Genomic DNA, 13,346 nt, shown 5'->3' with positions numbered 1-13,346 from the left:
TACATGATCCAACGTGTGTGCAGACTGTACGTCTGCACTGCACATACATGTTATGTGATCCTTCATGTGTGCACATGTGGTTGGGTGGTAGACGAGAATAGAAGTTTCAGAGAGACCCGAACAATAGCGTGTTTGAATAGAGAAGCCTATTCCCGTACATCGCTGCCCACTCGCTGCTGAATGGGATGAAATGGCCCTTTGAGATAAGCAACACTGACCTCCACTTGTCAACCCCAAAAAGGTTAACAGCTCTGGGACAGTGAGGTAGTGTTGCCAGGGTGAGTCACTGTCACGAGCACGAGTGACTCATCAGATAGGCGACAAGATGAAATGGAGAGAAAGAGAAGAGTCGTGACAGTGTCAAAGAGATTGTGACAGAGGGGGAAAACATGAAATGAGATAATGATGAGAGCTGTGCACTCACACATCTCTGAAGTGCTCTATTCCACATCAGGAAACCAATATCAGAGAAAACACTGATATTGCAGAAGTTAGTTAAGCTGAAGCATTTTAATTAGATCTACTGGGGAAAGGAAGGATGTCTTTTATTAAAGACGTGTCAGAGAAGACTTGTTAGGCTGTTGGGATTGAGTGAGTCATGACCGGTCGAAGCATTGGCAGGCACAGAATATAAATCACCAGGACTTCTGAACACGTCCATACAAGGACACACTCTTAGTGGAATCACAGCCTCTTTTGCTCACTTTGAAAGGGGAAGGCCAGTGTGATCATCAGTCACAACTTGTGTGATGAGTGCATGCCATTAAAAGCAACCTGCATTTCTAAATATTCTGACACACCACTGAGCTGGCCAAATTATATGTTTAGAGCATTTAATAATTTACGGTCATTTACGGTTGATTATTTGGGGAAAATATTCGTATCTATTTTGAAAAATATATTGTAAAAAACGTGATTGTGTTTTGTTTGGTCTGTTCATTTCATTTTATAGGCTGGGACATCTCTGCAGCACAACCATACTTATTTTTTTTTTATGATATTTTGGCACAACAATTGTGTGCTTTTCATAAAATTCAGATTCATTGATTAGCCCTAGACATTTTTTTTTTAAATGTTGAATTGATTATTGGCCAATGTTATTATGGCACAAGCAGGCGTATCCACACCTGGTGTTGTTAAAGTCTGCCCTTTCCAAGTGCAAATGTCGCTAACTGTGACCAAAATCTTATTTGAATCTTGTTGGCATAACAACACATGGAACAAACATCTGACTTGACATGGAAAGATGAAACATTTTGAACAAAACAATGCACTGGTTTTAAGTGTTGTTTCAGTGTTATCCGGACCATATTAGATCAATCATATTTGTGTTTTAAAGTAAAAATTACTTGTTGCGAAACAGTCAGTGTGGTTTTTCTTTCCGTTTCATTTGGTTGTGTTTCTTGACTTTTTGGTCCTTTAATTCTAAAATCTTCAAATGTATTTTCCATGGTGCTTGTGTAGCTTACTCAGAACATTTGTAATATTTAAGACTGCAGTATATTGAGAAATACACATATTCAAATATTGCATTAGCTCCGTTGACTGTCATATTAATGTTCATTTTATTTGACAATTCTGTAATAGTAATCATATATTGTATATAGAATAATAAATGCTAACCTCATTCCTTGTTGTCCTCTCTCTGCCTGTCCCCTCAGAGCGCTGTCTAGAAGACCACGAGCTGGTGGTTCAGGTCCAGGCCTCTATGAACAGCGACAGTAGATTCCTCTTCAGGAAGAACTATGCCAAATATGAATTCTTCAGAAACCCCCTGGTAAATTCCTTTTTTAAAAACATTTCTTATCATGTTGTGTCACTTTCAGCGTTGTCTTTTTGATATAAGTTAAACCAATACTCCTACATTTAAAAAATGCAGGTATTCGTGGACTGTGTCTTTGCATTTTTGTCATTTTTTAAAGATTCAAGTAAGGAGTTTACTCGTGTAATTTGCTCTAAAGAGTGGCCAAAGGAAAGAAAGACATTTCGTTGGACCGAGTGTCTCACTTGGTTTTGGGATCTTGTGAAATATTATGACAGCTGACCGTACTAATGAGATTTGCGCAACGTTTTCTTCCCCCTCACAAATTCCTACCTATTAATTAACCTATAATTATTCAGGGTGTCCGCTGGGTCTTAAAAAGTATCACAAGTTGATAAATCAATTTAGCGAAAATTAAGGCTATTAAAAAGTATTAAACTGCATTTTCCAAGGTATTACATTTTGTAGCTTGTTTTCAATAAGTATATAAATTGTCCAAAGAGGTTGTATTCTACAGTCTGCCTGAATGTAATCATTGCGTAAGTGTGCAGTGTGATTCTGTGTAGTTTAGTTATGGCATCCCGTTGGATTTGACGTCATCTGAACAGGACATCGCACGCTCACTGCTTGATAGCGCGCGAAGGCCCGTTTACGCCGGTTGTTAAACAACATCGTTATGGGGAAATGCAAGTTTGCGTCCAAACGGTTGGAAGATAAGGAGGAAGGACAATCAATACTGCATATAGTCAATGTGAGGTAAAGTGTGTCGCCAATGTAACCGGTTAGAACTCTAAGTGGCGATGAGGTCTTAAAATGTATGGAAAGGGTCTTAAAAAAGGTCTTAAAAGGTCTTACATTTGACTTCAGGATTCCTGCATATACCCTGTTATTGTCAGTCAATAATATTCTCCGTCTGTCTGTCTCCATCTCTCTCGTCTTTCTTCTTCCCCCAGACATTTTTCCCTGAGCAAATGGTTGCATGGTGCCAGGAAACCAACCGTATGATTCCACCATCTCAGCTCCTCCAGGTATGAGCAGCACACGCACGTTTCCCTCTCTGTCACTCTCTAAGTCTCTCTCCTCCTCCTGACACGCACAAAGCTTACTTTACCTCCGAGTCAGCACCCGCTGCATACGGTACAATCAGGCTGACATACCTCACCTCTGACCCTGAGACAGGGTGTCTCGTCAGAGCCTGCAGTAATAACTACCGTTGATCCCCTGTTGACACACGGCTGTCTCTGCACACGCACCGCAGGCCTCACACTTGCGATGCATGGAATTAGGCAGTCAGAAATAGAACATACCTACAACATACCTCATGTATGTTTTCACAGCACAAATTCACACCTGTGTGTCTTAATGCTTCTTATCACAGACCACTCATGAGCCGTCCACTGCTTTCACAAAAGAGATGAAGAAAAGTCTGGGAGGAGACCAGACAAAAGGTTTCTCTGGATTTTGAGGAGCTTTGTTCTTAATGGACGGAGGGTTTACATGCAGTCTGGCTCTCTCCTGTATCTAGTAATGGAGCTGTCAGAGACAGAACCACAAGTGGAATCCATCCCTTCATCCTTGCCACTCACAGAAAGCTTTTAAGTCCCCTGCTGATCATACATACGTTATGCTCTACATAGAGGAGTCAATAAATGAATGGGGAATGTGTTGAGCCTGAGTTGTGCAGGAATCCCCAGTGTTTGACTTATTCTAAACACAAGATCTTTGCACTCCGTTAGAGTGCTGTCCAAACCGAGAGGGTTCTGACCCGAGCTCAACCAGGTGTTAGCAATATTTGCCATTTATGCAAGAAACACCTGTCAACGCAAAGCATAAGGCTGTAGAACCTCAAAAAGAAAGCGGTTTGAATGAACGTCGCGTGTGAGCGTGCGCTCCGAAAATCTCGGAACTTGCTCATGCATGAGTCCCTCTGTGGGGTGTTTCCAAAGCACTGGGGAACATGTGCTTTAAATACTGAGTCCTCTGGAGCAGTTTGCCTTCAAGCCACAAGCCGCAGATTCCAAATCACCTCTAATAGCTCAACCACTTCATGGTGCGATATTTTAGTGAAAAATAGAAACCACATTTCAAAGTATTTCATACACCTACTCGACAATTTACGCTTAAGGGGTTTCCAATCGGAATACACTGTATGTTGATTTAATGCATTTGCAGTATCTCTACTGGATTGTATAACACAACACTTTGTCTTTAGTTTTTAAAATAGAAACTATGATTGTTTGCTGCTTAAATTATATACTAAGTTGTGTATGTATACACACATGCCAAAGTCAAGATCCTGTCTACCTTCCTCTGCCCTCTTCAAGACTCTACACCCTAAGATTGTTCAGACAACAGCAAAATGTCTTGCCTCATAGTGGTTGCTACCGTTCTGTGTAAGCACTCAAGCAGCCGCCCATCTCCACAATCATCTGTTAGTTTTGCACTGATGCAAGGAGCCCAAATGACACTGTGTTCTTTGACAAAAAGCAATTGCCTCCCATCTGTGATGCCTCTACAGATGGTGTCCGCTACAGCTGATAGTATCTGAGAGTGTGACAGGGACACAGAGCTTATAGGCTTCAGATGTGATCCAACATTGCCCTCCGGAGGCTGAGGGCCCTTGATGGAGGACATTATAGAGAGAATACATAGTCCAACATGAGGGAATCAGACCGACCTGATTAATTTACACCAGGTCTCACATCTCGCATGTCTTTTTACTGATGTATTATATGTATATGTTGTAAGTTCTCCTATCTGATTTCTGTTGGTCCCTATCTTCATTTGTCACTTTTGGGGTGAAGATGTCTAGGGATGGGTTGATGTTTTGAGCTGAATTTGTTTTATTGTTTTCCATGTCGAGAAAAACACATTGATTCAGCTTTTGTCCAAAATACATACACAATAATATTTTCAAAATGTGTATATACTGTAGATGCATTTTGTAATCATTACTCCCTTCCTTTCCTCCCTCAGAACTTCCTAGCGACCAGTAGCTGTCCAGAGATCCAGGGGTATCTGTATGTGAAGGAGGTGGGAAGGAAGTCGTGGAAGAAAGTTTACATATTCCTTCGGCGCTCGGGACTCTACTGCTCGACAAAAGGAACCTCAAAGGTGACAGAAACTCAAAATCTGAATATTTTTCCGTGTCATTTTTTTAGCATGTTCTTTTTTTTTTACTTTGTAACTACAGTCTTAACCTCAATGTTAAAGTTTCAACAGCATAAATATGTGAAATGTTATAACCTTTAAATCCGCCTTTTATCGATGGAGGTCCCTGTTCTGGTCTGTGTCTCTGTCACCTCCTGACTTATTCATTATTTCTGTCTCCAGGAGCCCAGACATCTACAGTTTCTAGCAGACCTTGACGACAGTAACATCTTCACTGTCAACACAGGCAGAAAGCAGCACGGAGCACCGTCAGACTACGGCTTCTGTATCAGGGTGAGTGACATCAAGCTGATGTCCAATTAAATGTTATGGGGTGAGGAATGATTGACATCCTGTGCTGCTCCCCCTGAATTTGTTACATTTGTATTATTGTTGGGGTGCTGGTAGCGATTATTATGAATGATCTGTGTTCTCATTCTGTCAAATGTTAACTTACAGCCCAATAAATGTCGAGGGGAGCTCAAGGAGTTGAGGATGCTGTGTGCGGACGATGAACAGGGCAGGACGTGTTGGATGATGGCCTTCCGGCTCTTTAAGGTAACTAGGGGTGCAACAACTAATCGACTTAATCGATTAGAATCGATTACCAAATTAGTTGCCAACTAATTCAGTCGTCGATTCGTTGGTGACGTCATCACGTGTGTTTTGCGCGCCGTTAAGCTCCAATGTTATTGGTCTTTTTATCGGTACTGGAGACATGTAAAAAATATATGTCATGTATTGTTGCTACAAAAACATTATATTACAGTCTTAGTGTCGCCAACTTGTTTCTAACATGCAAAAAGAAAAACAAATGCGTCTATGATGTATTTTCGATCAGACGAGATCTCTCTCCCCCGTCTGTGTGCGAGGGGGCGGGGCAGTTTACACACACGCAGCTGCTACATGCAGCAACACACTGCGGAGATGGCGGAGAGAACGTGCTCCGAGGTGTGGTTAAACTTTACCCGTCTCGATGTGGAAAATGCTCGTTGCCAAAAGTGCAATAAGAGTTTAGCATGTAAGGGCGGTAACACGAGCAATTTGTCTAAACATTTAGCAAAAGTGCACCACATTCAGACGGAGAAATGCACCGGGTTCGACTGTCTTTCTAGAAGCTCTGTAGCCCCATCCACGAGTAACGTTTCCACGTCAGGTGTTATGTATGCTAGCAGCAACACACAAAGTTAACTACATTATACAAACATGGGTTAATGATTAGAGGTAACTGAGTTATTTATTTTGTTAAAGTTTCAGCTATTCTGTTTACAGTTCTGTCATCATATTATTTAATACGATTTGTTAAAACACTGTTGTTTCTCTTGATGTGAAACATTATTTATTTTATTTAAATAAAAAACAATTTTAATTTTGTTCAAAATGTGTTTAGTTAATTTAATAATATATGTATTTTTGAATCAAGTATTCATCTTTATTGTCTTCATTGTTAGTTTCCACATGCCTAAAACAACCTCAAGCTAAATCTAAAAGTTGATGGCTAAATCAGAGCGTTTGAGAAATTGTGCAAGGCATACAGTAATAGTCCGAATAGTCGATTAATCGTTTCATTAATCAATAGATTAATCGATTATCAAATTAGTCGTTTGTTGCAGCCCTAAAGGTAACGCCATAATAAATGTCCTATATAATAACGGTTTTGATTACAAGTGTACGCCACAGTCATTAAGAATTGTGATAGTCTTGCTTAACCAGCTTTCTCCTTTCCTTTACAGTATGGAATTCTGTTGTACCAGAACTACAAGATTCCCCAACAAAGGAAAACATTACTTTCACACTTCTCGGCACCTGTGGTAAGTTTACTGATGAACTTTGCTTTTACTAACTCCCAGATTTCTGAAATAAGCAAAACATGAATTGTACGTGAATACTATTGTTATGCAGGCACTAGGAACAGCTCTAGATATTTGTCTGATCATTTAAAGAAGAATTTAAACTTTTTTGCTCTGCCTGTGTTTGCAGTCTTACATCGCTGCACTTTTCTCCCTGCCTTTGTCCAACATTTGACTGTTGAACTCTGTCTCCCCCTAGCGGAGTGTATCGGAAAACTCCCTTGTGGCCATGGATTTCTCAGGGAGGATAGGCAGGGTGATTGACAACCCTGTAGAAGCTCAGAGCGCTGCCATGGAGGAGGGACATGCATGGAGGGTGAGACACAGTTTCTGTTCAAATGGAGCCAGCCTTTTAATGGTCACTACAGATGACACAATTTATTTTTGCTTAACTATTCATACAGGTTTAGTTTTCCTCGGGTTGTAGGTGTTGACTTTTTTGTGTCCATAACATATTTGACTTTTCATATAATATCAAGAACACCAGATCATGAACTCATCCCAGTTGTTTTGTCTGTTTGTGGCATCGCTCTCAGAAGAGGAGTCAACGAATGAACGTATTAGGCTCCCACAGTCCTCTACACCACTCCTCACTAAGCTCAGGTAAACGCAAAAGCATTTACATAATGCTTGATCTTGTTCTTTACACATTTTCTGTCGGTTAAAGCGTATTTAGATATATGTTTTCCATTATTCTCTGCAGTCATCCACATAGCTCAGTTGTGGTTCCACGGCAGAATAACCAGAGAAGAATCGCATCGCATTATCCACCAGCAGGGACAAGTCGATGGGTAAGGGATCTGGAGCTAAAACAGATTTTACACACTTTTCCTATTAACTGAATCTGAAAAAAAAAACCTTACTGAAGAGTTATTATTTATATTTTTCCTAACTTAAAATCAAGTCCGTGGATCCTTCTCACAGTGTCTTCCTTTCTCTTGTTTCACAGGTTGTTTCTGCTCAGAGTCAGTCAGAGTAATCCCAAGGCGTTTGTGCTCACGTTGTGCCATCACCAGAAAATCAAACATTTCCAGATACTACCGGTATGCATTGCTTCGATTTTGATTTCCTTTTTCTTTTAATAAATAATGGTCCTGTGAATGTTTATTATTGTGAGAACCTTTCTAGGTATTAATAAATCTTGAGACAAGTGAATGTAAAATAGAAGCGGCCTAGACTTTGACGGTTGTGCTGATCAAAATGATTTTTGTTAAAAGGTATAATAATCTTCCATCTGTTAGCCCATTAACCTAACTTTATAGCAGACAGATTTTTTTGTGAGCTATGTCCGTCAAAAATGGCAAACCTTCAAAAGGAGGATATTGTGAATTTGGTCTAACTTGAATAAATAAGGTTGCTTGTATCCAGGATCTACAATGTAGGAAATCAATATTAAAATATATATTTAAATTCAATACTTGTATATTTCAATACTTGATTTGTTGCCAATGAGTCGGATAATGTAAATGCATTGTTACAGTCCTTTTAAAAATACTTATATTCTCTTTCTGTTTCTTTGGTGTGTCCCTGCTTGCAGTGTGAAGAGGACAGCCAAATCTTCTTCAGCCTTGACGACGGCTCCACCAAATTCACCGACCTGATTCAGCTGGTGGAGTTCTACCAGCTCAACAGAGGAGTGCTGCCTTGTAAACTCAGACACCCGTGCACCTTCGTGGCCTTATGACATCGTCAGATCACCTGACCCCGTCACTTGATCTGACTCTGCCTAAAACAAACAAAACAAGAAGCTGGTGAATTGACTGATGTTCCGCAGTCATTTTGTTCTGTTGTGAGTCCTCTGAAGACTGCTGAATTGTTGGAATCCTTTTGCATGAATGTTGGAGGAGTCGGACTGACAGATTGCTCACAAGGTTCCTCGCTCGAGAAGAGAACAGATAAAGGAAATGAACACTGCCCTTGTGTGTCAATGCTCTTGCAAATTCTTCTAAAATCTTGCTACCCATAGTCATCAATAAGCTTGGACACACAGTGAACCTCAATGTTTATCTTCACAAAGTGTAGACTGTGTTTCCTTTCAACTGGACAATCAGCAGGACCACTCTCTGTTCTCCGAGAACAGACTGTAATCGCATTCAAGTCTTCATCACACGTCCTCAAAACATAAACTGTTGATGGAGAGTTGATTTCTCTTTAGTTTTGCACTCATGGAACTGGGAGTTGCCTTTGATGGTGCATGACTTCTCAGCTGTCTTAAGTGTGAGATGGTGCCACCGCCCTCTAGTGTCATAGGCATGCAAGGACATGTCAGAATTCAACATCGACGATATTTAGAAGCACCAGAAAGAGACACAGAAGTTTGTCAAAGTCAAACTAGCTGGAGGAAAAATCTGGAACTGTTTATTTGTGGACAACACAAAACCTGCATCGCGGCCCTCACAGAAATGCTCATCTCTCAGCACACAGGGTTTATTTTCTTATTGATGCATTCGTTGTTTTGTATTGCTATCAATAGTCTCTTTAATAGTATTTCTTTTTTAATTACCCCTTTTGCATTCTGGATATTTGCAACTTTTCATTATTTGCATGCTCCATTTCCCTAAAGTATGTCCGATGTAACTTCCACAAAAATAGAAAAACATTTATCGAAGGGTGAAAAAACAAGTAATAAAGTTAGAGGATGTTTATAACCATGTAGACAGATGTGTTGCGTGGAAGGTTGGAAAGTGAATCAGTTATTTATTTGGTGGGAAATGTGTATGGAAGAGGCATGGTGAGAGTATCAATATGTTATTCAATTCTCCTGCAAAGGGGAGAATAACCACTAGCATTTCCCTCAGGTGTTTTTCAAGGAAACAAAATAATTACATCAGATCTGGTTTTTCCTGTCCTTGATTCAAATGTTGTCCCACAAATGTACCTCCTGGGAGTTGTGAGATAGAGTTAGATATACATGGTTAAGTGTGACTGTTCATTACATTACATGTAACGCGGCCTTGGTCTGCCTGGCATTACCTGTGTGTACTGACACATCACATATAAGCCTCTTGCCCTCAGCACGCCACCTCTTAATGAAATCAGGCAGAATGTTTTAGAAAGTAAGCTAAAGGTTTGGGAAGAATATGTAATAAGAGAAGCGTATAGAAAAGATATCTGCCTCTCCCTATTCATCTCTTTCTTTCCTCAGCCTGTCTAACCTGGTGTCATCACACTCTCATCGGCATGCTGTGAAAATGGACCTCTGGTACATGATGTGTTTTTGGCAAAACTCTTACTGAGTTAGGTTGAGGATGACAGGAGTAAATAGCCTCAGTTATTGGAAGTATTTTTGATGATATTCCTACTCAAAGTCTGTCACAATTCGGTTCATAGTTACTGTCTTTTAAAGTTGCACCACACACTTTTAATCTCAATCTGGGATATTTCTAGAAACTCACATTTTAATTTGTATGTAGTCAAAACGTTGGTGTCAGCTGGGATTTGGCCACCAGCCAGCAGACCGTTAGATATCCGTTTTTACGTACCTGTAGTGCAAACTCAACAGTCATGATTTATTGACCTGCAGGTTATCTCAAGGTTTATTGTTCTTCTGTGATGCAGAATAGCCTCACCATATTGACTCTGTGCATGGTCACCATTATTTATCTAAGATGCAATGACTCAATCATTTTTTTAAAGTATTGTTGCAGCAAAATGTATTTATTTATCTCCATGTGACTGATTACTTGAAATTTTTAGATGTAATGAAATAGGATCTATTGTTTTTTTGTTTTGGTTCATTCAAAAACTATTTTTTCATCATAAATACTTGGTGTTTAAAAGCACACTGGCATCCATAGTTTAAACATAATTCCAATAGATGTCAAGTGGAATGTTGTTAAACTGAAAAGTTTCCCAAAGCATGAAAAATATTTCCTGCTTTTCTCATTTCTCTCAGACCTTAAAATATCTTCTGTTAAAATGTTTAACCCCTTTACTTTAAAAGGCCTCAAGTGCTCTCATCGTCACTCGATTGTGGTGACCTAAACTAGAACAATAATAATTATTTAAAGTAGTGAAGTCACAAATATTTTGGGAAACTAGGTCAATCAACATTCTCATAATGCACTGTTTAAACCACTTGCCTTGAAAAAAGATTTGTAGAAATTTAGATTTAGAAAAAAAGCCCTTTACTTTCAATTTAAACTTTCGATTAGATTAGATATAATTAAAGAAATGCATAACAGCAGTCCCTACTCACATATGAGCGCAGTAAGGCATAGTCACTATTTTAATCCCCTTAAAACTGCAATGAACAGGAAGTGGATATTCCACACCGATACATCAAACCACACCAGAGCACCGCTGTCAACCTTCTTTCAGCAGAATGAAGCATCTTAATCTGCTAGATAGGTTTTATCATTTGCATGAATGTGGATTTTGAGTTTTTTTTATGTACATATAATGTCACTGATGTTTGATTTGTTGATATTTTTTTAAGAATCTGAACAACATAATAATACATAAATAATGATGTAGTCTAAAATCCCCTAAGATTTTATTCAGCCTGCCCAATCATCTTTAAAGTCCCAATATTTTATTATTGTTACTGAATGACGTGAATGGTAGCAGATGTCAACCTGTGAGGGAAAGGTAGCCTTTAAGGGTGAGTGAGTATTTGCATATCCACTTACTCTGAATGAAAAAGACAGAAAGTAACTTCAATTCGAACACGTAAAAAAAAAAGCTCCACGTTTTTATACTTAACAGAAATGAATGTAACTGGGTTGCTCAGGGTTGACTTAGAGCGTGTTAAAACTACTGGTCCATCAACTCTCTTGGACTGTTGTGTACAAGATGATGAGGGATTTATAATTACCTTAGGTTTGGTAAACTCTGTGGTCACAACATACTTTTCTTTCATTAAATGCACCACCATTCTGCTAGTTGTGAATACTTGAAAAATATCCTTGCAGAAAATGGAGTAAATCCAGTGCTATTTAAAAAGGACACTTGACAGTGTTGTTCATTTGATTGTTTAGGCTGTTTATAAAGGAAAGCGCCTACAACACTTGCCTGGTTACCTGAGCTGATTTAAACCCTATCTCTAACATTTTTGACAATTTAACCACAGTTATCATATGGCAACAACATCTATTCATTAAGAAATCTTAATATTTCAATTAAATCAGGTGAAATTATAATGTTATCTGATCGATTTAATCATGCAAAAAATGTAAATACAATTCCTAATAGAAAAGGGCACAATCAGTTCTGGTTACAAATACACCCCCCTTATGGTTTCAGTTTGTTTTTGGAGTTGGAAGTGAATTAGCCCCGATCCTGCAAAAGTGGATTAATCAATTATCATCTCAACTCATGCATTTTCACTATGTTGTCACATTGCAAGATACCGTGGCTGTACAAATGAGTAAAGAAAAAAGATATCTATATATGAAAATATAAACTATTATGTATTTCAGGGAATGCAAAAAAGAAAACAGTAACTTATCTCGTTTTTTCAGAGAGAGCTCCTGTATTCGAAATGTGCTTTGCTTAATTCTGTAAATAGTTGAATGGCTTATACATTTTAATTGTAACCTTTTCAGGTATTTTTGTACAAATAAGGGACTGATATATTCTGTTTATTGTAATTAGAATAAAACATTAATACATTGATATAAAAACCTCAACTCTGTTTGTCTTTATTAATGGAACGTTATTATGCGACATTTGCTAACTAAAGGATGTAGCAGTGCTGAATCAGATTTATTTATTAGACCTGCACAGTGTTGAATAAACCGTACTGCATGTAGACTGATTTTGATAATTATTGTTTGTTCAGATTTAGGTGTGCTTAGAATCTGAAAAACAATAGGTGTTATTTTAGGTAAAATACCCATAAGGTCTAATGTTTCAATCTGTCTATTGATTTAAATGAGGATATTTGCTTTGCATGTACAATACAGATGTCTTTGTTTAAAACACCTGTCAGCAGTGATGGTGTATCTACTTCCTTATTGGTCCTAAAACAAACGCAGGTTAACTGTGATGCACTGACATCGTTCAGAGTGAACCACTGACCACTAGGAGGCGCTCCTAAACAAACTTTTATCTTTTACTTGATATCACATGAATAATATATGTGAGTCTTTATTTAAGTAGATACTTTCTAAAATGGTTTTATTTTCAAAGACATTCTGTGTAAAACTAATTGAAATTAGGCTTACAATCTTTAAAAACATAATATAGTACTGTATGTTGAAAATATCAAGGAAAAAGTTTGGTTTTTGTTAAATATGGAAAACGTCATGGTATACTCTGTTGAAAAAGTCATATTACAGTATGTTGAAAATAATTTTTTTTAAAATCACAGTATGGTATGTTTCAAATGTCATGAAAGAAGTTGATGAATTCCATGTCACATTTGATATGGATAAAAAGTCATAGTATATATAGTATGTTGAAAAATATGAAAAATGGCAAAACATATTTCGTCTCAAATATCATGAAGTCATAGAATACCTTGTCAGAAAAAGTAATAGTAGAGAACGTCAGAAAATGTGAAAAAAGGTATAGAAAATATAACTAAAAAGTCATGATATAGTATGCCCAACAAAATCATGCCATTTCTGCTGTATTTGATG

The 13,346-nt window shown here is 38.3% G+C and overlaps 1 protein-coding gene across 2 annotated transcripts in view; it reads left to right on the top strand.

The window, feature by feature from the left end:
- LOC104961436 (growth factor receptor-bound protein 10-like) overlaps positions 1-12,386 on the top strand; it is a 49,763-nt gene extending 37,377 nt beyond the window's left edge. Inside the window, exons 6-16 of one of the 2 annotated variants that reach the window (XM_010789735.1) lie at positions 1,662-1,777; positions 2,716-2,790; positions 4,739-4,876; positions 5,096-5,206; positions 5,372-5,470; positions 6,646-6,723; positions 6,962-7,078; positions 7,302-7,365; positions 7,466-7,553; positions 7,712-7,805; positions 8,300-12,386. In XM_010789735.1, the coding sequence (XP_010788037.1) occupies positions 1,662-1,777; positions 2,716-2,790; positions 4,739-4,876; positions 5,096-5,206; positions 5,372-5,470; positions 6,646-6,723; positions 6,962-7,078; positions 7,302-7,365; positions 7,466-7,553; positions 7,712-7,805; positions 8,300-8,446 (1,127 nt within the window). In that variant the 3' untranslated portion in view covers positions 8,447-12,386. Of the gene's footprint in view, positions 1-1,661; positions 1,778-2,715; positions 2,791-4,738; positions 4,877-5,095; positions 5,207-5,371; positions 5,471-6,645; positions 6,724-6,961; positions 7,079-7,298; positions 7,366-7,465; positions 7,554-7,711; positions 7,806-8,299 lie in introns of both variants that reach the window. The other variant, XM_010789734.1, reaches the window with a different exon arrangement.
- Positions 12,387-13,346: the final 960 nt, after the last annotated feature.

The sequence above is a fragment of the Notothenia coriiceps genome, unplaced genomic scaffold (genome assembly GCF_000735185.1).
Source record: "Notothenia coriiceps isolate Sejong01 unplaced genomic scaffold, NC01 NC01_scaffold00033293, whole genome shotgun sequence".
In the NCBI taxonomy this organism is placed as follows: domain Eukaryota; kingdom Metazoa; phylum Chordata; class Actinopteri; order Perciformes; family Nototheniidae; genus Notothenia; species Notothenia coriiceps.
Note: the sequence above shows the minus strand (reverse complement) of the source record. Positions and strands in the feature narration are given on the sequence as shown.